Source organism: Neofelis nebulosa, chromosome 8 (genome assembly GCF_028018385.1).
Source record: "Neofelis nebulosa isolate mNeoNeb1 chromosome 8, mNeoNeb1.pri, whole genome shotgun sequence".
NCBI classification, from domain to species: domain Eukaryota; kingdom Metazoa; phylum Chordata; class Mammalia; order Carnivora; family Felidae; genus Neofelis; species Neofelis nebulosa.
This window is the reverse complement of record NC_080789.1, coordinates 10,374,788-10,398,796: the sequence shown is the minus strand read 5'-3', so window position 1 is coordinate 10,398,796 and position 24,009 is coordinate 10,374,788. Positions and strand designations below refer to the sequence as shown.

General features: G+C 55.7%; 1 protein-coding gene across 3 annotated transcripts; it reads left to right on the top strand.

The window, feature by feature from the left end:
- Positions 1-4,155: 4,155 nt before the first annotated feature.
- Positions 4,156-23,703, top strand: PICK1 (protein interacting with PRKCA 1). 3 transcript variants are annotated; one of them, XM_058741321.1, is made up of 13 exons: positions 4,156-4,362; positions 4,673-4,770; positions 5,469-5,580; positions 13,650-13,778; positions 15,297-15,363; positions 16,495-16,584; positions 18,525-18,578; positions 19,083-19,145; positions 19,924-20,057; positions 20,430-20,522; positions 21,359-21,409; positions 22,260-22,404; positions 22,877-23,703. In XM_058741321.1, exons 2-13 carry the CDS (start codon positions 4,730-4,732, stop codon positions 23,149-23,151), a joined length of 1,254 nt encoding a protein of 417 aa, XP_058597304.1. In that variant the 5' UTR covers positions 4,156-4,362; positions 4,673-4,729; the 3' UTR covers positions 23,152-23,703. The 3 variants fall into 3 exon arrangements, with proteins under 3 accessions (XP_058597304.1, XP_058597302.1, XP_058597303.1); XM_058741319.1 differs by having other exon boundaries at positions 4,157-4,415; XM_058741320.1 differs by having other exon boundaries at positions 4,157-4,513.
- Positions 23,704-24,009: the final 306 nt, after the last annotated feature.

The following is a 24,009-nucleotide window of genomic DNA, read 5'->3' as shown; positions in this document are numbered from 1 at the left end:
AAGCATAGCCTCCAAGATCCGCCTTCCCTCAGAGACTCTGATTGAATAGGTCTGAGACCGGGGCCCTGGAATCTGCACGTAAGACACTTCCCGGATGAGGCCGGAGCATCCTAAGGCCCTTTAGTGTGCCGTTGGCTCTGCCTGCTGAGGCAGTTGGGCAAAATCATTGCAATGAGGCACAATAAAAACCCCTGACATCTGAGTCACTTGCGAGGTACATGCACACCGGCTTCTCCTTTTATTTATTTAGTTTTTGATAATTCTTTTGAGCTTATTTATTTTGAGCGAGAGGGAATGAGTGGGGGAGGGGCAGAGAGAAGGGGACAGAGGATCCAAAGCGGGTTCTGTGCCGACAGCAGAGAGCCTGACCGCAGGGCTCCAACTCACGAACCAGAGCCGAAATGGACTGAGCCACCCAGGCACCCCCCCCACCCCCGCTTCTCCTTTTAATCTTCATCTTTTTAACTACTCTCTTGGGAGGGATCATCATCCCCAATTCTACAGACACCCGAGGCTCAGAGGCAAAGGGTGACGTGGCCAGGATCCCCCTCCCCCCTACAAAAAGCAGGACTGAGCTCAGATCGGAGCGGGGACCATCGTCGGGTGGGAGTCGGCAGTCTAATGATCAAACCTCTGGGTTTGGAGGTTGCTCCAAACGTGCTCGTTTTTGCTAAAGACCAAAATTCCAAACTTCAGGACCTACAACTTGCTGTGATGATCCCAGCCCCGTGGAGGAAGCTCGGGGCCACTGCCACTGTTCAGGTCCAGGTTCAGGCCCTCGTCATCACTTCTCTCCGCCTATCCGCATCCTCTCCTCCAGGGCCCAGAAAATGCCCCATCTCAGAAAAAGTCACAGCCATTTCTAGGGCATTTCATCCACAGCCGGGTACCACGCCCGGCTCTGTGGGAGATGCGGGCAACCCCTCCCCTCCCCCCTTTACTGCACTTTGTAGATACCCGCGTCTCTTACAAATCCAAGGTCAATGGCAGTTGAGCAAGTCTGCCGACGCCATTTTTCCAACAGCATTGGCTGCTTTCGTGTCTCTGGGTCACGTGTTGGCAATTCTCACAATATTTCAGAATTTTTGATTATTATTATATTTTTTGCAGCGAACTGTCGTGAAGGATGATGTCTCAGTGAAAGCTCGGATAATGGTCGGCATTTTTTTTTTTTTTTTTTTTAGCAATAACGTATGTTTTAATTATGGTATTTACTTTGCTTTTTCAGATGTATGCTATTGCACTTACTAGACTACACTGCCGTGTAAACATAATTTATTTTTTTAAGGTATCTATTTTTTGTTTTGTTTTTTATTTTATATTTGAGAGGGAGAGACAGAGAAGGACCACGAGCAGGGGAGAGGCAGAGAGATGGAGACAGAATCGGAAGCAGACTCCAGGCTCTGAGCTGTCAGCCCAGAAACTGACGCTCGAACCCACCCACCCACCCACCGTGGGATTCAAACCCACCCACCGTGAGATCGTGACCTGAGCCGAAGTCAGACGCTTCACCGACTGAGCCACGCAGGCGCCCCCCATAACTTGAAAAATTTTTTTAATTTAATTTATTTTTTAAATGTACATCCAAGTTAGTTAGCATCTAGTGCAACAATGATTTCAGGAGCAGATTCCTTAATGCCCCTTAATGCCCAGTTAGCCCATTCCCCCCTCCCACAACCCTTCCAGGAGCCCTCTGTTTGTTTTCCATATTTAAGAGTCTTATGTTTTGTCCCCCTCCCTGTTTTTATGTTATTTTTGCTTCCCTTCCCTTACGTTCATCTGTTTTGCCTCTTAAAGTCCTCATAGGAGTGAAGTCATATAAACATAACTTTTATAGGCACTAGGAAATCAGAAAGTTCATTTGACCTGCCTTATTTGCTTTGTTGTGGTCCAGAGTTGAGCCTACAATGTCTCCGAGTTATGCCTGTGACAAGATCTGCCCCCAGGGGCTTTCCGTCTGGCTGGGAAGACAAGAGGTGCTTACTTTGGTGATGGAACAAGTTACTTGAACTTTTTTTCCCCTTCAAATTCATGGTCCCAACTTTACTCCCTTACTGGAACAGGTTTCCCTGCTGCGTGGGCTGACCCAGGAGACCCCCCCTCACTGATAAAGTGGTTCATAGTATTTTCACACTACTAGGCATTACAGAGCAATCCGATTTTCTTTTTCTTGTTTGTCACAGTAATACCACCCATCGATGGATTCCTAGCATCCTCTGGAAGGTGGGAATGCCAAGGATTATAACGTTGGTACAGAAAAGGAAATCAGGGAGAGGCAGCTTGCAATTTATCAAGATATGAGCCTTTAAGCCCCAATTTTAAAGGAGGAAAAACTTCCTCAGACAAAGCACCAGCACGATCTGAAGCCAGCTCGGTGCTGAGAGGAGAGAGCCCAGAGTGGGGCTCAAACTCACAAACTGAGAGATCACGAACTGACCCAAAGTCAGACGCTTAACCCACTGAGCCACCCAGGTGCTCCTGAAGGCTGTTGCTTTTTTAAAATTTTTTTTTCAACGTTTTTTATTTATTTTTGGGACAGAGAGAGACAGAGCATGAACGGGGGAGGGGCAGAGAGAGAGGGAGACACAGAATCGGAAACGGGCTCCAGGCTCCGAGCCATCAGCCCAGAGCCCGACGCGGGGCTCGAACTCACGGACCGCGAGATCGTGACCTGGCTGAAGTTGGACGCTTAACTGACTGCGCCACCCAGGCGCCCCAAGGCTGTTGCTTTTAAAAAAAATTGGGGGGCACCTGGGTGGCGCAGTCAGTTAAGCGTCCGACTTCGGCTCAGGTCATGATCTCGGAGTTTGTGAGTTGGAGCCCCGCGTCGGGCTCTGTGTTGACAACTCAGAGCCTGGAACCTGCTTCCGATTCTGTGTCTCCCTCTCCCTCTGCCCCTCCCCTGCTCACGTTCCGACTCCCTCTGTCTTCCAATAATAAATAAACGTTAAAAAAATTAAAAAAAAATTTAATGTTTTATTTATTTTTGAGAGAGACGCAGTGGCGGAGGGGCAGAGAGAGAGGGAGTCACAGAATCCGAAGCAGGCTCCAGGCTCTGAACTGTCGGCACGGAGCCTGATACAGGGCTCGAACTCACAAACAGTGAGATCGGGACTGAGGTCAGACACTTAACTGACTGAGCCACCCAGGCGCCCCATGGGGCTGCTGCTGCTTTTTAAAACTAAAATCCTGGCCTGAACAGGGCTCGGCAGTTCCAGCCCTAGATCTGCCACCGACCATCTGTGAGGCCGAGGGAAGCTGCTTCTCTGAGCCTCAGTTTCCTTACTTGCACAGTTGTGGCTGACAATCCTTGTCCTCTTCTCACAGGGTCGTGCTGGACTTGGAAATCCCGTGAGTAACCTGAACTGCAGAGCAGTGGGAACACGGGGAGGTCGCCCCGTGTGGCATTCTGCACATTTGCTGAGGCTCAGATTATCTTCCTAAGGAGGGGGTGGCGTGGGGATCCCATCGGATGGTGGGATATTCGGATAATCATCCTTCTGTGTCTCTCCTTCCTCCGCTGCCCCTGGGAGGAAGCTGTGACCCTCCGTGGGGCCCCAGCGGGGCTGCTCCCCGGGACTAAAGAGGGAGGTGAGGTGTGAGGAGCCTTTCGCCAAATACCGCAGAAGCATGTGCCTCAATGCTCTTAGTTTGCATATGGGGGAAGGGGGCACACAAAAGCAAAGGAAGGTAACTTGTCCAATCTGTGGTCAATAACTGAGCCACTGAATACAAGTGTGCAAGCCTTAAAAGGGCGCTGAACCCGGTGGCAGGAATCTCAGGGTCAAGATCTAGATCTTATACCACCTGGGGGGTGGCTCCGGACCAAAAATCCCTTGCCTTCTCTGGCATTGAGTTTCCTGCTCGCAGAACTGGGATTAGGCTCCAGGGGTCCTAAAAGCTCGGAGACTGTCATTCTAGCAGAGGGGAAACAAACAGCACCCTAAGACGGGGTGCTGAAAATCTGAGAGGGTTTGTATTCCACTGAACTTCGCCGGAAGCCTCCGCGCCCAAGGATGCTTCCGTTGCCAGGCAACCGCCCGGCCGGCGTGGTCCCCCGCGTCCCGCTGAGGAAGCCGGGAAGAACCCTACCCTTATCAAGATGGCGGCGGCCACAGGGCGGGGGGCGGGGTTGGGCGCTGTCGGCGCGTCCAGACCTTTCCTCTGTTTCCGCTGTTTCATGCTAAGGGCGAGCTTCCGCCCATACTTGTTCTCTTTTCTGGTTCTCGGAGCCCAGGGAGCCAGGGAGGAAGGCTTGTCTGCAGGGATCGGGGCAGATACCCGGGTGGTGGAGAAGGCGGGACTTCCGCGTCCCGCCGGAAGTGACGCGACAGTCGCGGCCGCAGACAGGTAGAACGGCAGGTGGGTTCAGGTGCCAGCCCGGCCTGGACCCGGCGGAGGGACTGACGCTTCCGGTGAGCGACCGCGGTAGCTCCCAAGGGCCTGGAGACCCGTGGGGCGGCCTCTGGGGTCTGAGTCCACCGCCCTGGCCTGGAGTTCCCCTCTGTACCCAGTAAGAACCCTTTACCTTCCCGCCCCCAAACCCCGGGGACTCCCCCCACCGGCCAGAGGGAAGGGGGAGGGTCCGGCTCTCCCGGATCGCCGCGGTGGAGGTTGACATCTGGGCACTGCGGGTCCCTAATCGCTACGCTCTTTTCTCTCCCTGATCCAGTTCCCCATTCCTCTGCCGAGCTGGGCAGTTAGCCAGCCCCCCTCAACTCTCGGAACCATGTTTGCAGACTTGGATTATGACATCGAGGAGGACAAACTGTGGGTATTTTGTTCCCTTCAAGTCCCAGGGATGCACGAGCCCCAAGGGCCTCCAGATCCCCAGACTTCCCAGGTCCAGAGGCCCTTGCCTCTCAGCCGGGGGTGGGGGGTGGGGGGGGATTGGGTCTTGTCCTGTAGCAGAAATGGACCCTGCCCTAACAGGAGCTCACCCTCCGTAGGGAGCTGTGGACACATTAGCAGATGATATTCCAGGGCCACATGGGCACTAATGGAGAATGGCCTGGCGACAAGGAGAGATCAGATGGGCCAGGGCTTTTGCTGGGATGTTCAGGGAAGTCTTCGGAAAGAGGTGGCCACTGAGCCAGGTTTTGAAGGTGAACAGGAATCTCGTAAACGTAGCTTGCTCCCCGGCACAGACGATGAGTGGGACAGATTTTTAAAAATTGTTCGCCTCCTTACCAAAATGTATTCCCCATCACTCCGCTGCCCGTGTCCTTAGTGCTTCGTACGGTGTTCGACGTCAATAGGTTGTTAGCCAACGTTTGCTGAACGAGGAAGTGAGCGAAGGCAAATATTTTTCCACAACACATAAATAAACGCCGACCTCGTAGTGAAAGCTGAGAGGTAATTGAGCAGAGCGATTGAGAGATGGGTGACGGATAGTTTAACAGGAGCCTTCCCTGTGCCCTCGGTCATCCTTCCTTCCGGGGAAGCAGTCTCATGTCTTTTCTTTCTAGCGGAATCCCTACTGTGCCTGGGAAGGTGACCCTCCAGAAGGATGCTCAGAACCTGATCGGGATCAGCATAGGAGGAGGGGCCCAGTACTGTCCCTGCCTCTACATCGTCCAGGTACTGGCTGCCTTGGAGGTGGGGGTGAGGTCCTGGAAGGGGCGAGCCACCTCCCTACTTGGGCATGACCAGGGCAGGTTCATCCTCCACTCTGCAGAGCTGATGGCTCCCCGTCGCTGAGGTCTGACCTCCTCAGAGAGGCCTTCCTGACCCCTCCCCCTCCAGCCGGCGTGCCCTGGTTTTCTTGTCATTTCAGCGTGTTCTTTCCCTTCTCAGCACTTGTCACCGTCTCTAATCACGGGTTTGCCCGTTAGTCGTTCTCTATCTAGCCGCTTTCCAGACTCCGCGCGGTGAGGACAGGAGCCGAGTTTGCTTTGTTACCGCAGTCAGCACCCAGTGGCGTTCCTGGTGCGGGGTCGACCTTCGGTAAAAATGCCTCTCATGAATCCACAGAACCGAGTCTGCCCTGAGTCCTGGTGCAAGTCGAGTGTAGGGGGGAGTGTGCAAGTCCGTGAAGTAATAACGGTCTGAGTTCAAGTGTCACCTTCCCTGCTTAGCAGCCAGTTACTTAAACTCTTTGGGCCTCAGTTTCCTCACCTGGAAGGTGATGGTGTAAAATGTGAAGGTCACGGTGGCGGTTAAACAGAATGCCTCAAACAGTGCCTGGCATCCAGTAAACACTCATGAGGTAGTAGCTGTTACTATGTTTATGGCGGCTGTTCATTTTCCCAGACGATCTCCTGGAGGTGCTGAACAATTCCGTGGTTCTTGTCAAAGAGACTGCCCTGGTGATACTCTGTCAGCCGTGACTCAGGAGTGGGGACAGTTTTCTTTACCCCGTGGCTGGTCAGGAGTGACTGGTTTTTCGGTAGCCTCGGAAGGAAACTTGCCACCTCAGACGTAAACTTGACCTGGCTTCTACCCTTGATCTAACTTTCTCAGCTAGGTAGTCATTGATGGCAGATGGGAGACTGTAGTCTCCCAGGATCTTGCAAGAGTCGCTTCTGGGCCTTGGAGACCGAGATTCCCGGGATCTGGCCCGGCCTGCTCAGGCTCAGGGTGCTGCCTTCACGAGCAGTTTGGTCTCCTGTGACCCAGGAGGTGTTAGGGAGGCCTGGCCCGGGCCTTTGGGGCCCCTGCCCCCTCCCCCTCCTCACCTGTTTGGAGTCAGGTTTGCTTAAAAGAAACTGGGATTATACACTCATAGAATTTGGTTTTCTAAAAATCGAATTGTGTTGGGTGCCTGTGTGGCTCAGTCGTTGAGCATCTGACTTCGGCTCAGGTCATGATCTCACGGTTTGTGAGTTCGAGTCCTACATCGGGTGAACGTGAGCCCCCACTGCAGGGAAAAAAAAAAACAAAACGAAAACAAAAACGCAAACCCCACTTTGGGTGAGACCTGCTTCTCTCTCTGTCTCTCTGTCTCTCTCTGTCTCTGCCCCTTGCTCGCTTGTGCCCCCGCCCCCCACTCTCAACAGAAATTGAATTGTATTTTTATCAAAGCTTATCCGATTTGCTCTGGACAAGTCAAGAGCACCAGAAGGCCTGTGTCAAAGAACAGCCCACCTCTCCCACCCCTTCTTACCACCCTTCCCCACCTCCATCCGCCCTTCCCCCACCCCATCCGGCAGCAGCACCGCTTTTCCTCCCTTGTAGCTGTTTCTTCCGGTGCGTTTCCATTTTTCTCACTTAGACGCTTATCTTGTTACTTCTTGGTCTGTCACTTGTAAATATCTGTCAACTTTTCCCAGTCCGGTGGATGGGAACGTTAGCTGTCTTCCAGAACCACTCTGCTTTCTCTCACCCCAGCCCCCACAGCATAGTGAGTTTGCAGTTCCCACGAACCCACTGTCACCACCGTCAGCGCGGCAGGCCAGGCTCCAGCTAGGGATCAGGACGTGAAGAAAATAAAGAGCCCGTCCTCCCTAGCTCGTGTTGTAGGAGAACGGTAACGTGCTGTTCTGCATACTGAGCTTAGGGATCCTCCATGGTTGTGCCTTTTAAAAAGATTATTTAAGGGGCGTCTGGATGGCTCAGTCAGTTCAGCGGCCAACTCTGGATTTCGGCTCAGGTCATGATCTCACGGTTCACGAGTTCAAGCCCTACACTGGGCTCTGCCCAGACACAGACGCACAAATTAGCGTCTGTGCTGGTTATTTTATTTAATTTAATTTTTTACAGTTTATTTATTTATTTTGAGAAAGAGCAAGCATTAGTGGGGGGGGGGGCAGAGAGAGGGGGAGAGAGGGAATCCCGAACAGGCCCTGGGCTGTCAGTGCAGAGCCCGACGCGGGGCTGGATCTCACGAACCACGAGATCGTGACCTGAGCTGAAATCAGGAGCCTGACGCTTAACCAGCTGAGCTACCCAGGCACCCCGTGTGCCGGTTATTTTCGATTGGTTGGTCATCTGGTTATTACAGAGGTTGTTTTTTTCTGGATATTTCATAGAAAAAGAATCTGCACACGTCACCTTTCGTATCTTGCTTCTTTCATAATGTTTTTGAATTTCAGTCAAGCTGTGGCATATTTCGGTAATTCATTCTTTTCACGGCTAATCTTCCATTTTGTGGATACCCCACAGTCGGTTTACCCATTTGGTGGACATGCGGGTTGTCTGCACCTTCCGGCTGTTACGAACGACACCACCGCAAACATGCACGCGCAGTTTCTGTGGGGACACGCGCTTTCCTTTTTAGGGGGTGCGTACCTGGGAGTGGCAGCGGGATTGCTGGGCCCCCCGGTGCCTCTGTGTTTAACTTTTTGAGGAACCTCTGTCTCCATTCTTAACTCAGTTTTGTTTTTTGAAGTCGTTTCTTGGGGGGCACCTGGGTGGCTCGGTCGGTTCAGCGCCCAACTCTTGATTTCAGCTCGGGTTGGGACCTCATGGTTTGTGAGTTCGAGCCCTCGTGCTGACAGCTCAGAGCCAGCTTGGGATTCTCTCTCTCCCTCTCCCTCTGCCCCTCCCCCGCTCATGCTCTCTCCGTCTCAAAATAAATAAACAAAAAAAATTTAAAAATGAAGTCATTTCCTGGGTTTTCTCCCTTTGCACTCTCCTCGCACATTCAGGGTCCTTTGGCTCTTGTCGATAGCGCTGCTATAAACGTGGGTGTGCACGTGCCCCTTCGAAACAGCACATCTGTATCCCTTGGATAAATACCTAGTAGTGCAATTGCTGGGTCGTAGGATAGTTCTATTTTTAATTTTTTGAGGAACCTCCATACTGTTTTCCGGAGTGGCTGCACCAGCTTGCATTGCCACCAACAATGCAAAAGAGATCCTCTTTCTCCGCATCCTCGCCAGCGTCTGTTGTTGCCTGAGTCATTGATGTTAGCCGTTCTGACAAGTGTGAGGTGGTATCCATTGTTTTGATTTGTATTTCCCTGATGATGAGTGATGTGGAGCATTTTTTCATGTGCCGGTTGGCCATCTGGATGCCTGCTTTGGAGAAGTGCCTATTCATGTCTTTTGCCCATTTCTTCACTGGATTATTTGGGTTTTGGGTGTTGAGTTTGATAAGTTCTTTATAGATTTTGGATACTCACCCTTTATCTGATATGTCATTTGCAAATATCTTCTCCCATTCTGTCGGTTGCCTTTTAGTTTTGCTGATTGTTTCCCTTGCTGTGCAGAAGCTTTTTATTTTGATGCGGTCCCAGTAGTTCATTTTTGCTTTTGTTTCCCTTGCCTCCGGAGACGTGTTGAGTAAGAAGTTGCTGCGGCCAAGATCAAAGAGGTTTTTGCCTGCTTTCTCCTCGAGGATTCTGATGGTTTCCTGTCTTACATTGAGGTCTTTGATCCATTTTGAGTTTATTTTTGTGGATGGTGTAAGAAAGTGGTCCACGTTCGTTCTTCTGCATGTCGCTGTCCAGTTTTCCCAGCACCACTTGCTGAAGAGACTGTCTTTATTCCATTGGATATTCTTTCCTGCTTTGTCAAAGATTAGTTGGCCGCACGTTTGTGGGTCCATTTCTGGGTTCTCTATTCTGTTCCATTGATTATCTGTTCTTGTGTCAGTACCATACTGTCTTGATGACGACAGCTTTGTAGTATAGCTTGAAGTCCGGGATTGTGATGCCTCCTGCTTTGGTTTTCTTTTTCGAGATTGCTTTGGCTATTCGGGGTCTTTTCTGGTGCCATACAAATTTTAGGATTGTTTGTTCTGGCTCTGTGAAGAATGCTGGTGTTATTTTGATAGGGATTGCATTGAACACGTAGATTGCTTTGGGTAGTATCGACATTCTAACAATATTTGTTCTTCCTATCCAGGAGCATGGAATCTTTTTCCATTTTTTTGTGTCTTCAATTTCTTTCATAAGCTTTCTGTAGTTTTCAGTGTATAGATTTTTCACCTCTTTGGTTAGATTTATTCCTAGGTATTTTATGGGTTTTGGTGCAACTGTAAATGGGATCGATTCCTTGATTTCTCTTTCTGTTGCTTCATTATTGGGGTATAGGAATGCAACCGATTTCTGTGCATTGACTTTATATCCTGCAACTTTGCTGAATTCATGGATCAGTTCTAGCAGTTTTTTGGTAGAATCTTTTGAGTTTTCAATATAGAGTATCATGTCGCTGCAAAGAGTGAAAGTTTGACCTCCTCCTGGCCAATTTGGATGCCTTTTATTTCTTTGTGTTTTCTGATTACAGAAGCTAAGATTTCCAGGACTATGTTGCATAACAGTGGCAAGAGTGGACATCCCTGTCTTATTCCTGACCTTAGGAGGAAGCCCTCAGTTTTTCCCCTTTGAGGATGAAATTAGTGTTGGGTGTTTCACATATGGCTTTTATGATCTCGAGGTATGATCCTTCTATCCCTACTTTCTTGAGAAAGGATGCTGTATTTTGTCAAATGCTTTCTCTGCATCTACTGAGAGGATCATATGGTTCTTGTCCTTTCTTTCATTGATATGATGAATCACGTTAATTGTTTTGTGGATATTGAACCAGCCCTGCATCCCAGATTTAAATCCCACTTGGTCGTGGTGAATAATTTTTTTAATGTATTGTTGGATCCGGTTGGCTAATAATCTTGTTGAGGAGTTTTGCATCCGTGTTCATCAGGAAAATTGGTCTGTAGTTCTCCTTTTTAGTGGGGTAAGAGCCTTTTTCTTGTTTTGTCTCTCTCTCTTTTTTCCCATTTGTACTTTTGTTTTTTTCTGAAATTCCACATATGAGTGAAATCATATGGCATTTGTCTTTCTCTGACTTATTTCGCTCAGCATCATACTCTCTAGATCCATCTATGTCTTTGCAAATGGCAAGATTTCCTTCTTTTTTATGGCTTTGCATATTGTGTCTCTATATACCACATCTTCTTTATCCATTTATTGGTCGATGGACAGTTGGGCTGCTTCCATATCTTGGCTGCTGTAAATAATGTTGCTATAAACATAGGGGTGCACGTATCCCTGTGAATTAGTGTTTTTGTGGGGTGAGTGGGTAACTCAGTCAGTTAAGCGTTCAACTCTTGATATCAGCTCAGCTTGTGATCTCGCGTTTCGTGAGATCGAGCCCCACATTGGGCTCTGTGCTGTGCGTGGAGCCTGCTTGGGATTCTCTCTCCTCTCTCTGCCCCTCTTCCCCGTTCACACTCTCTCTCTCTCTTACAAAAAAATAAACATGAAAAAGAAAAGAATTAGTGTTTTTGTTTTCTTTGCGTAAATATTCAGTAGTGCGATTGCTGGATCGTAAGATGGTTCTATTTTTAACTTTTTGAGGAACCTCCACACTGTTTTGCAGAGCAGCTGCACCAGTTTGCATTCCCACCAACGGTGCCAGAGGGTTCCTTTTTCTCCACATCCTTGCCAACACCTGTTGTTTCTTGTGTTGTTGATTTTAGCTGTTCTGACAGGTGTGAGGTGGTATCTCATTGTGCTTTTGATTTGAATTTCTCCGACGGTGAGTGATGTTGAGCATCTTTTCATGTGCCTGGTGGTCATCTGGATGTCTTCTTTGGAGAAATGTCTGTTCAGGTCTTTTGCCAGTTTTGTAATTGGGTTATTTGATTTTGGGGTATTGAGTTTTGTAAGTTCGTTATATATTTTGGATACCAGCCCTTTATCAGATCGGTCACTTGCAAATATCTTCTCCCATTCCGTCGGTTGCCTTTTAGTTTTGTTGATTTTTTCCTTTGCTGCCCTGGACAGGAGCCACCTTCCTCGGCTTACTTCCTGATCGTGGTGGAACATATCCTCCTGTAGCTTTCTGAGAGGCTACCGGGGAGCTGAATATTTTGAGAGCTTGTGTCTCTGAAAATGCCATTATCCTGTCTTTGTTGTGATTTTCATTTTCTTTCCATCTGACGCTTGGCCAGATCAAATTCAAGAATGACAAGTTTGAGGGGCACCTGAGTGGCTCAGTCGGTTAAGCGACCGACTTCGGCTCAGGTCATGATCTTGCGGTTTGTGAGTTTGAGCCCCGTGTCCGGCTCTGTGCTGACAGCTCAGAGCCTGGAGCCTGCTTCATATTCTGTGTCTCCCCCTCTCTCTGCCCCTCCCCTGCTCAAGCTCTGTCTCTCTCTGTCTCTCGATAACAAATAAATGTTAAAAAAAAAAAAAAAAAAGAGAGTGACAAGTTTGAAAATAATTTTTCACTTAGAGATTCGATGGCATTTTATTATCTTTGGACACGAGCACTGTTGTTATGTCTGATGCTTTTCTTATCTGTCACTCTTTATCTGTGATGCGTTCTGTCCTTGAAATGTCAAGACTCTTGGGAACTTCTTCTTGTCCTTGGCAACTTGAAGGGCCATAACGATGGCTCTTGGCACAGGCCTTTTTCTGTCTGTTGTGCCGGAGCCTCAGAGGGTGTGTTCCTCAGGGAGCCTCGTGTCTTTCTCTGCCCTGGGAGTCTTGAGTATTAGCTCTTTGATGAGATCCCGCTCTCTGGTTTCTGTTCCCTCTTGTGTCCCTCTTGGTTGGTGTTGGGCTTCCTGAATGGACCTTCTTATATTTTTCTTTCTCTTTTCTTCTGGCTGTCCAGTTTGTCAGTTTCCTCGGCTTGGTTTCCCTAGCTTCTTTGACATTGTACATTTCAATTAGATTTTGCATTGCTAAGAGATCTTTCCTATTTCCGAGTCGATCCTTTTAGTCATCCTGGTTTCCTTTTTCTAATCACCTTGAAGACGTTAATTATGGTTTTCCTTTTGTTTTTCTGTTACCTCTGCTTTGTCGCTGCTTCCTATGGTTCCTTTTTTTCTGTTTAAGTATTTTTCACGTGGGGCACCTTTCTCAAGTGCCCGTCCTTACATTAGGAATGAACCATCACAGGCACCTACTACTATGAAGATCCGTGTGCAGGCCGTGTCGGGCGGGCTTCCCGTGGGGCGGTCGGGCATCAGGCAAGCTGTGGGGGGATCTCCCGGTGTCTACATCGACGGGCCGTTCAGGGCAGGGGCCTCCAGTCTCCCTCGGGGAAGGGCAGTAAGCCTGGCTGCTGGCATTCTGGGGCCCCAGTGGGGCTAGAGGGCTTTGGGACTCGCTAAACCTGAATCTGTCTAGACTCGTGCCTCACTCCCACCTCCCTCGGTCCCTGGGCCTGAGTCGGGAGCTTCTCTGGGGAAACCCATCTCCATCTTGCCCAGAGAAGGGGGAGTGGGCGGTTGTGTGGACAGGGAGGGAGCCCAGAGTTGAGTCCGTTCCCTACTTTCTACACCTTGCCTTCTACCCACCTGTGGCTGTTTCCAGAGGTCCGCTTCCCGACCCTCTGGCAATTTCCAGCAAAGATTAGATCTCTCTTACTAAAGCCCCTCTGCGGGCCCTTGGCTTCCCACTGTCCAGCTTCCAAGGACAGGTGGATCCTCTCGCTGGTGCGGTCTCCTTTATCAGTTTTTAAAAAATAATCCCCGGGGCGCCTGGGTGGCTCCGTCGGTTAAGCGTCCGATTTCGGCTCAGGTCCTGATCTCGCGATCCGTGAGTTCGAGCCCCGCGTCGGGCTCTGTGCTGACCGCTCAGAGCCCGGAGCCCGTTTCCGATTCTGTGTCTCCCTCTCTCTCTGCCCCTCCCCCGTTCACGCTCTGTCTCTTTCTCTGTCTCAAAAATAAATAAACGTTAAAAAAAAAATTGAAACAAATAATCCCTGTGTTCTTAGCGTGATGCTCTGCCCCCCTCCCCCACCCTGCACCCACAGGTGTTTGACAACACCCCTGCAGCCCTGGACGGCACTGTGGCGGCTGGCGACGAGATCACCGGTGTCAACGGCAGGTCAATCAAAGGCAAAACGAAGGTGGAGGTGGCGAAGATGATTCAGGAGGTGAAGGTAAGCCTGCTGCGGGGGTGGGGACACAGGCACCCTTCCGGGACGCCCAGCCTGCCAGAGGCCCCGGCGGGCCTGCAAGGAGACAGGCCCTCTCTCGGCTACCTCCTTGGTGCGCCGGGGTCTGGGCCACACTCCAGCCTCCCTCGGTGGCCCCCACGTGTGGCCAGTAAATACCACTCCTACTCGAGGACTGGCGCTGCCTTGGCGGGAGAGTGGGCGCCTTTCGGTCCCCTGCCCTTCAGCTCCCAGGGGAGCTGTCGGACTCGAACCAGGGCCTCAGGGCAAGCCAGCGTGTCCCCCCTCAGGGCCGGAGCTGGAGCTGGAGCTGGAAGTCCAAGGTGATCCCGCCGGGGTCAGTAGACCCTCGATAAATGTCAGTTGGGCCATGCTGGGCCTGGGAGGGGAAGGAGGAAAGAGAAACCCCCCCTCCTCATCCCTGTAGGGACTTTCAGTCCCCTGGGTCCTCCTGGGCTCACAGACTCCACCCCCCCCCCCCCCCCCATCCTCTGAGCCCCCCATGGTGCCCACGAGGACGAGAGCTGTTGTGCGTGCACAGCCTTGACATCAACACAAGGATCTCCCGGCTCCCGTGTCTGGGTGCGGGCAGGGACTACCGTCCCCATTTCACTGGTGCCCGGAGAGAGGAAGGGATTGGCTTTGGTCACACGGCGGGACCAGAGCCCAGGTCTGACTCCCGCTGCTCCGGCCGCTGTCGGTCCTGGGGCCCCGGCGTGCTCTGCCGCAGCCCGAGAGAGAGCCTCGTGCATCCGCGTGACTCTGACGGCGTCAGGCCAGTTCGGTTCCCCTTCGGGACTCATTTTTGAAATCCTGTTTTGCATTTGAATGGATCCTGCCCCAAGTTCAAGGGTCTTAGGATTGTGTGGATGAGAGTGCCCGTGGTGGCCTCACGTGGTTAGGGAAGGCTTCTCAGGAGAAGCCGGGCGCTTCTCTTCCAGATGTAGAATGCGACGTGCGTCAGCCTCCCTGCTGCCTCAGTCCCCAGGAGGTTGGGGCCCCCCTGCACCTGCTCCTTGGCGCCCCAACACCGGGCACAGAGAAAGTATGCAGACATACTAGCTGAGTGAATGGAGGGACCCCTCAGGATGGGGTGGCTTCGAGCGCAGAAGACACTCCACGTGGGGCAAACGGCGTAGCGAAGGCTTGGAGCATGGCGTGTGTCGGGGAGGAGGGGCACCTGATCCGGCTGGAGCACGGGACATCAGGGACTGCCATGCCGTGAGCTCTGTGGCAGCAGGGACTGTGTCTGCCCTTGTCCCCGCTGGTTCCCCGGGGCCTGGCACATAGCAGGACAAGGAGGGACTGGAAACAAACCGGTTAAGGCAGGGCCGTGTCACAGCCCTTGGCCTGGCATGGCAGAATCCATAGTTGGTTCTGGGTCCTTCCCGGGGCTCAGGATTCTCTCGTGACCGCAGATTTGGGGGCGGACAGGCCTTCCCCAGGGAAGGGGCCTGGGACCCAGGAGACTCCATCTGAACTCTGCCTATCCTGCTTTTCCAGGGTGAGGTGACTATTCACTACAACAAGCTGCAGGCGGACCCCAAGCAGGGCATGTCCCTGGACATTGGTAAGCTGGACCAGAGCAGGGGCCCCACAGGCACCTGGCCCCTCCTCTGCCTCTTTATGACAGTGTGTCAGGAGCTACGTGGCTTTTGACCAAGCCAGTGCAGAGGGCCTGGGAGGACCCACGATGCTCTCCCGCCTGCCACTGGCTCCCAAGAATCAGTCCTTGATTTCGCTCTGCCCCGTGTTTCAGCCCTCTCCCCTGGCCACCTCCTCTGGGACCTTGCTGCCGTAGGGTGGCCCCTTAGAGGCCAGCCCCTCACCCTTCCAAAAGGGAGGGCGGCTCACAATGAGGCGTGGTGCCCCATGACCACCCGCACGCCCCTGCTCGGCCCTGGCCTCCTCTTCCGCCTCCCTACTCCCAGGAGGGCTGGAGGTCTGAACTGGACCTCAGGCCTCGGGCCTTGGGTCGCAGGCCAGCCCCTCCTCCCACGGCATTCCCTGGGACAGGTTGCCTCCTGCAAGGGGGGCTGGGTTTGGCTCTGTAGTAACTTCAAAACTCCAGGCTGGACAGCAGCTTCGAAGTCCTCTGGAGCAGCTGCCTCATCCCGCATCAAGGCCTGAGGCCCAGAGAGGGCTCTGCGTCCCCTGGGTGAATGCACGCGTAGATCTCTGGGCTCTGGAGCCCGGCACGCTTTTCCTCCACCCTAGGGCCGCAGCCACCTCCTGTTGTTTTTAAAGGAAAGAGGCTAAGAGCAGGTCAAGTCTGTCCTGAAGGTTCTCCCTAGAAAAGCCCTGTGGTGCCATCCCAGTCCCCTTCCAGGGACTAAGTATACGAACACATACACGATACTTGAGTCCGGGGTCTGAGGCCACTCGTGGTTGAGGGCACCTCCGCTCCCAGATGCGGAAGGGACAAGAGGCTCTCCCTGGTTCGCCTCTTGGCATTACATGCATTTACCTCCTTCCAGCTCCCGACACTGCCCTCGTGTGGAGTGAATAGGGCAGGGGGCCCAGCACGCCCTCCTGGGGCTCCCCCCACTCCACGTTCACCCCTGCACTAAACATCAGCGCGGCCCCTCAGCCCCTGCCGTCGCTTGCAGTGGGAGATGAGCTGGGGCAGGGATGGCCTGAGGGCCCTGCTGTAGATTACCTGTCACTGAGTCCACTGAGACCCTTTCTCGCCTGGTCCCAGTGTTGAAGAAAGTAAAGCATCGGCTGGTAGAGAACATGAGTTCGGGGACTGCGGACGCCCTGGGCCTGAGCCGGGCCATCCTGTGCAATGGTGAGTCCTGTCCTCCCGCCCAGCTGCCCCGGGGACGAGGTCTCAGGCCCAGGCTTCCGGAGAGAGGGGCGCCTTGGCTGCCCACGTTGCTGATGTGGGTCCTGCCGCCTGTGGGGCTGACGGTCACCATCCACTTGCCCATGGGCCTCTCTGCCTCCCCAAGAGCCCCCGCAGCCGTCAGCCCAGGCGGCCATGGCCCCCACATCCCGGTGGGGATCCCGGGCCCGGGTCACAGATGAGACCAGCACACAGTATGGAGGTGCTTCCCTCCAGCAGCCCGAGCCGGCGCCTTCGCCACTGCCCCCGGCTGCTGTCACAGCGTTGGCCGCAGCCACCGCGTGCCCTCTTCTCCAGCGTGGCCCCGGGCTCCCTGCTCCTGTACCGCCCACCTCACGCCTACCTTTCTCCAGAAGGTGGCGCTGCTGCCCTCGTCTTGGTGGTTTCTGCCCGGGACTGGAGGTGGGGGCGGGGAGCCACGGACACGCACGTTCACACCCACGCATGTGTGTGGCCAGCAAAACACTTGGTCCTGCTCCGACCGTCCCCAGTCCGGATTTATAAATAGCAGTTCTGCCGTATATATATGTGGGGGCGGCTATAAATGCCTATATATATATATATATATATGTATATATATATATATATATATATACATATATATATATATGGTAGGCTCAGCTGGGCCTCATTGGCTGGGACGTGGGGGTGGGGTCTGAGCCCGTTCCAAACGGCTACAAAAGTGGCAGCTGCTATTTTCAGCTTCTTGGTGTCTATAAATCCCAGTCACTGTAGTTACCATGCGTTGAGACAAAATTAGAACTGGTTGTTGTGTTTTTCCCCCCAAACCTTGCAATTTCCCCAGCCTTAAATAGGGTTTCTAAAATTGAAGCTGTCATGATGTCCCATGACCCAGCTAAAAACAACAGCGCGGCCCTTACGTGGCTCCTTTCCTGCCAGGCTGGCCAGGTGCCAGGGCTCCGGGGAGCCAGCGCCTGGGGGCCGGCCGGTGGCCAAGCTCCTGAATGCCCCCTACCAGGTGCCCTCCTCCCCCAGAGCCCACCCTCCTCCCCGCCCCCTGACACGCAGCCACGGTCTCTGCCCGCACTCCGCTTCTGCTCCCCTCCTGTCACTCAACAAGCCCTCAAGGTTACTCTGGTCATTTGTTGCCCCCCCCCCCCCCACGCCCCCTCTGCTGGACCGTGAGCCTCGAGGGCATGACTTGGAGCTCATGACTCCGGCACACGAAAGGTGCTTGAGAAACACAGCCGTCAAGCGGGTGGAGATGTCCACCCAGGTCCGGTGCCAGGTCTGCCTCCAGGCCCCTCCCGAATTGGCCTTCCTGCCCCACTCGGTTCTCCCTTCTGAGCCCGAACCTTCTGAGCCGTCGCGATGGCGATGGCTTCTGCGGGAGGGGCTGCGCCGTGCCTGCCTGCGTGAGAGTTGTCAAAACAGCTCCTGCCTTCCTCCTTGGCTGTGGGCGGGGTTTGTGTTAGACGTACGGAAGCCTTGACTGCTCGAGAGGGCCTGCCTTTGGCTGGCGGCGGGGAGCCACCCCCGGGTTGGGCCTCGGGGAGGGCCCAGCCGGTTTTCGCTGGTGACCCGCACTGGTGCCTCCGTGGCCATCGCCTTTCTGGCCCTCTGATGTGCCCGTCCTGCGTGGGGCGTCGGGGGACAGCTCGTCTCAGGAGCCGCCCCGGGGGTGGCCCTGCCTGTCCCCCGCTCGCCCGTGGTTTGGGTGGCCCGGGTCGCTACGAAGCACTTCCGGGACCGGCTGAGACGCCAGACCCCCCCGCCCCTGGGACCCCGGCCCGTGCCAGTCCTGCTTCTCCTCTGGGCGCTGCCTCTCCCCTCCCCAGCCTGGCTCAGGCCGCCCCTGGCTCTCTCCTCGCCCCATGCTCCCCGAGACTCACTGGCCTCACCTTCTCCTCTGACCCCCGCAGACGGGCTTGTCAAGAGGCTGGAGGAGCTGGAGCGGACCGCCGAGCTGTATAAAGGTGAGCGGGCGCACACTCTGGCCGCCGGCCGCGTGCCCGGAGGGAGGTGTGCCCGGCCGGGCGGTAAGTGCCCAGCATGGCTCTGCCCTGGGGTAGAACTTTAGGGCCCTGCGGCCATTAGGAACTCTTCAGAAAAAGAAGCCTCTCATCACTTCCTTTTTCTGACTATGGAAGTAACACGCATCCACAAAAAGTCGAGTGGTGGCACGCGTAGACAAGGCGAGAGTCTCTCAGAGTCCCGCCGTCTCCCAGAGACGAAGCCCATAGAAGGCCTCGTTCACCTTCTGCCCCCGCCAAGTCCTGGCTCCCCTGTCTGACGGCGGCTCCTCTCGGGTGGCGCTGGGGGCTAAGCCTTCGACCCCAGGCCCTAGTGTGACTGTGGGAAAAGCCAGTGAACTCAGGAACAGTGAGGGCCCGGGGGTGGGGGTTGGAGGCCGTGTCCCGGGGGGCCCCTGTGGTCTCACCACATGCCCCCGTTCCCCTCTGGTTGGGTCTCTCCCGCAGGAATGACAGAACACGCCAAGAATCTCCTGCGGGCCTTTTATGAGCTGTCACAGACCCACCGGGGTAAGGGCACCCCCAAACCTGCCAAGTGGCCCCGGGAAGACCCTCACTCCCTCGTCAGCTCAGTCCTTCCCCGTACAGTGAGGGTGTGGCTGATCCCCTCCCCGGGACCTTTCTCACGCCCCCACCCGGGTGGACCCCACAGCACCTGACCTTGGGCCCTTTCCGGGCCGGGCCTTGCCTAGATGCTGGGATATAGCAATAACAGAGGCCAGTCGGGAACGTGTGGACCAGCCGGTCTTCTGTGGGGGCCCAGGCTCTCGTCTGGGCCCTGCCCAGTCTTACCTGTACTGCCTTACTGCGTACGGGGCCTTTCTTACTTGTGGTCTCATTTCCTACAAGGCTGTTAGCTGGGCAGGGCAGGGCAGCTGCAGTTAAGCCCCGTTTCCGGTTGGGAAAATGAAGCCCCGACAGAGGAAATAGTCATGCAGCTCCTTAGGGCAGAGCTGGCCTTAGGACCCAGGCATCCAGACTCCCAGACCGGTTCTCCGCTGTCGGGCAACGCTGGCTTCTCCAACCTTGACCGAGCCTTCTTCCCTCATGCGCCGGTCACTCTGGGGAACGAGGGCCACTCCGTCAGGTACAGCCCCGGCTCCCTTAGGGGGTACAGACCCAACTCGCTTCAGGCGTAGAACCACCTACCTGGGTTTGTAGACTTCATGCGGACCTTGGCCTTCAGCCTGCCGGGCCCCCCTGCCCTGCTGCTTCTCCCCACCGAATCCCGGGCTCCTCCACGAAGGGGTCAAGTAGGGGCAGCCTTCAGGGCAGACTTGTCCTGCAGCCTTTGGGGACGTGTTCTCCGTGATTGGGGTGCGGGAGCCCCAGCCAGCTGCGAGCGAGGCTTTTGTGAAGTTTGCCGACGCCCACCGCAGCATCGAGAAGTTCGGCATCCGGCTGCTGAAAACCATCAAGCCGGTAGGTCACGTCGAGCACGTGTGTGTCAGCCTGTGAGGGTAGAGAGGGGGCAGCGCGGCACGCAGAAAGGGTCCCGTACTGGAGTTGGAACCCTGGGGTGCGGGTCCGGCTTGGTCACCGACGTGGCCGACGGGGGGTAAGTCGCTCTGTCTCCCCGGCCTCACTCGGCATTGACCGACTCACTCGTTAAGTCTGCCCTTGGGCTGGCCTGGCCTCTCGCCCTTCAGTGGACAGAGCCGTCTGGGAGCGCCCTTTGGCTCTGACGCCTGAGTCCACTAGAAGGATTGACGGATCGGTGTCATGCTTTGTCAGCTGGCCAGCCTGCCCCCTGCCCCTGGGGGACTGAGCATCCGCCCCCTCCATCCCTTCCAGATGCTGACAGACCTGAACACCTATCTCAACAAAGCCATCCCAGACACTCGCCTCACCATCAAGAAGTACCTGGACGTCAAGTTTGAGTACCTGGTGAGTGGAGTCTCCAGTCTCTGGGGAGGGAAGGGTCTGGCACCACGGGGAGGGAGCCCCCCTGGAGGTTTGCCCCTTAGTGGGCCACAGGGTGGCAAGCCGGATGGGGCCAGCCTCGGTTGTGTCTGATTGAGGGTGTGGGACCAGGGACCTGGGAGGTACTGGAATTGGGCAGCAGCCTGGACACTGGCCCCAACTGCTGAGAGGAGACTCTGGGAGGCTAGGAGCCTGGGGTAGGCAGAGGGCTTATTCTGGACCACTCTGACCTCTTGGGATTTTGGGGTCACTTTTACCAGTGGGTCAGTGGTTATAAAGTAGGTGCCAAGGGACATTATTGAGTTTTATGTTTACGTAATAATTCTCATGGTCAAAGGAGTTGAGGGAAAATGCTCCGTGAAGCAAGCCAAGGTTCCTTTGCTGCAGGACTTCTCAGAGCCTTTGACAGGCCTATGTGTAGCATGAGTCTTCAAGGGCCTTCCCACGCTCTTTTGACCACGGAATCCCTTTTGTCCCTGAGCATCTTGAGTTTAGTAAACGCTGGGCTGTTTTCTCAGGCCCTTGCCAGCCTCCCGGATGCGTGCTCGCTCCCGCGTGCTCCCACGTGCACCTCGCCCCGGGCCTCCCTGAGCAAGGGCCGGTCTGAGTGAGGTGCCAGCCTGCCCCCGACATGTCTCAGCCTATCCTCGTTGAGGATGCGCAGGGCCCAGGAGGCCTGGCGTGGCTGCTCCTTGGCGGGGGGGCGTAGGGGTTCTGTGGCGTGGGAGGAAGTGGGGCACAGGGTGGCCAGCCCGAAGGTGCCGCCGCCCTGACATCGTGGCCTCGCCCGTCCCACACAGTCCTACTGCCTGAAGGTGAAGGAGATGGACGACGAGGAGTACAGCTGCATCGTGAGTCCTCAGGGGCTGTCGGGCGGCCCTGGTGTGGGAAAGGGGGCTGTACACACCTCTGCTTGTCTCCCAGGCCCGAGAATGTCCTGGGTCTGCCAGGGGCACCGGGGCGGGGGGGGGGGGGGGGGTCGTGGTGAGGCCTACCTGGGAGAGGCTTGGGGTCTGGCCGGGCTTTTGTCTCTGGAGCTGTGGGGCTCTGCGCCCCAACCCTGGCCAGCTTGCCGTAGGACCCCCCCCCCCCACCCCCAACGAAACCAGCCCCTCTGGGCCCTGTGAGGCTCTTGCAGGGAAAACCTGACTTTCCTCCCTCCCAAGAGGTGTTTTTGATCTAAATTTTTCATTTTTTTTTTTTAACTTTTTTTTTAATTTATTTTTGAGACAGGGAGAGACAGAGCATGAACAGGGGAGGGTCAGAGAGAGAGGGAGACACAGAATCCGAAACAGGCCCCAGGCTCTGAGCTGTCAGCACAGAGCCCGACGCGGGGCTCGAACTCACGGACCGCGAGATCCTGACCTGAGCCGAAGTCGGCCGCCTAACTGACTGAGCCACCCAGGCGCCCCTAAATTTTTCATATTTTTGATGGCAGGATCCACCCTAGGACTAGATGTTCGTTATTTAATGTGGCGAGGGTTTGGTTCCCCCCCCCCCGCCCCCCCGCCAAAGGTATGAGCAGGTGCTTCTGGCCATCCCTGGCGTCCTCAGAAGTGGTAGCTTTGACGAGTGCCCTGTGTGCAGGGGAGTGAGCTGGCGGCTGGGCTCTGCAGCCTTCCTGCCCCCTGCCCCCATCTGTCCCAGAGCAGGCCCCGCCCGCCCCCTGCCAGGTCCCTGACGGTCACCTCCCTGCCCCAGGCCCTGGGGGAGCCCCTGTACCGCGTGAGCACTGGCAACTACGAGTATCGCCTGATCCTGCGCTGTCGCCAGGAGGCCCGTGCCCGCTTCTCCCAGATGCGCAAAGATGTGCTGGAGAAGGTGGAGTTGCTGGACCAGAAGCATGGTGAGGGGCGTAGGTGGGCGCCGGGGGCCTCGGGGGCATGCCCCGGCCCAGCCCTGTACCGCCCTCCGGGTTGGGGGTGGGGAGCGGGGGGCGGGGGCTGCCGGCCTCTCCCCATCTCAGAGCTGGGAAAACCGCGGCCTGGACAGGTAGGCACTTACGTGAGGTCCCACGGCCAGGCCATGGCGGAGCTTTGAGTCCGACCCAAGAGGGACAGTCCTGGCAGAAACGCAGCCCCCTTCCTGGGGTCTGGCCTGAGTGGGGCTGGTCCACGCCCTGTGGGCGCAGTGGGGTGCGGGCCCGGCTCCCCCCTTCCCTGACGCGGGAGCTGGGAGACCCGGCCTTGCCCGCTCCCAGGGCGCGAGGCCTCCGCGGGGCGCGGGCGGGAAGCCCGGGGGGAGGGGCAGGGGGGGTGCCCGGGCAGGCTTGGAGGGGCTTCTCCACCGGCGCCTGTCCGCTTGCCCTCCCTCCCCAGTCCAGGACATCGTGTTCCAGCTGCAGCGCTTCGTATCCACCATGTCCCAGTACTACAACGACTGCTACGCGGTGCTGCGCGACGCCGACGTCTTCCCCATCGAGGTGGACCTGGCCCACACCACGCTGGCCTACGGCCTCAGCCAGGATGAGTTCACCGACGGGGAGGACGAGGAGGACGAAGACGACGAGGACACGGCAGCTGGGGAGCCGTCCAGGGATGCGCGAGGGGCCGCCGGGCCCCTGGACCAGGGCGGGAGCTGGTGTGGCTCCTGAGTTGCCCCCGTGGGGTGCGGAGCTGGGGGGGGCAGGGTGAGCGGGAGGACAGCGCCCGGAAGCGGGGGCGGGGCCGCCGCACGACAGGGCGGAGCCGAAAGGCCCTGCTGGCTTGGGGCGCCTGCCTCCCTGCTCCTCTGTCCTAGCTCAGCGAGCCTGGGCTCCGTCCGGGAAAAGGCCCGGCCCCGGACACCAGCCCCCTCCCCCCTCCCTCCCCAGCCAGATGGAGAGCTTGGCCTCTGGAACTGCCTTAGGAAGGAGAGAGGGGGCAGAAAGGAGGAGTGGTGGGAGGCGGCAGAAGTCCAGGACCCGTCCCCCCTGGGCGTCGCCACTGTCCCCACCTGGAGCCTGCCGGAGCTGGGGGGCCGTGGGTGGACGGCCGAGGTTGAGGCCAGCGTCTCACGTACACCCGCACCTCGCCCAGGGCGGCCCCACCGCAGCCCACACTCACACCTCGGCGGCCTTTATTTATTTCGTGCCCCCGGCTCAGCCGCTTCCCCGGGGAGGGGCTGGGCGCCGGGCCTGTATCGAATAAACACGAACCCAGACGGAGCTGGGCTCTTCGCGGTGGCCTCAGAACCCCCCCTCCCCTCAGCGCCCCGCCTGCTGCCTCCCCGGTCTCCGGGGAGGGTGGGCGACGAGATTTGTGGACGTTCCCTTCGAATATGTCATTTACGCCTCACACTAGCTCTGTGACTGGCACTACCGTCCCCGTTGACAGACGGGAAACCGAGGCCAGAGACGTGTCTTGCTCAGGGCCACCCAGCGTTACAGGGACAGGGTGGGCTTTGGAGTTCAATCTGTCGGGTCCCCGAGGCTCTGGGGAGCCTTTCCTGTCCTCCCGTATCTTTGATCTGT

Coding starts and splice junctions, on each gene's coding strand:
- PICK1 (XM_058741321.1), top strand. CDS start 4,730: ATGTTTGCAGACTTGGATTATGACATCGAGGAGGACAAACT. Junction 16,585..18,524: donor CCGGGCCATCCTGTGCAATG/GTGAGTCCTGTC, acceptor TGACCCCCGCAG/ACGGGCTTGTCAAGAGGCTG. Junction 18,579..19,082: donor GACCGCCGAGCTGTATAAAG/GTGAGCGGGCGC, acceptor TCTCTCCCGCAG/GAATGACAGAACACGCCAAG.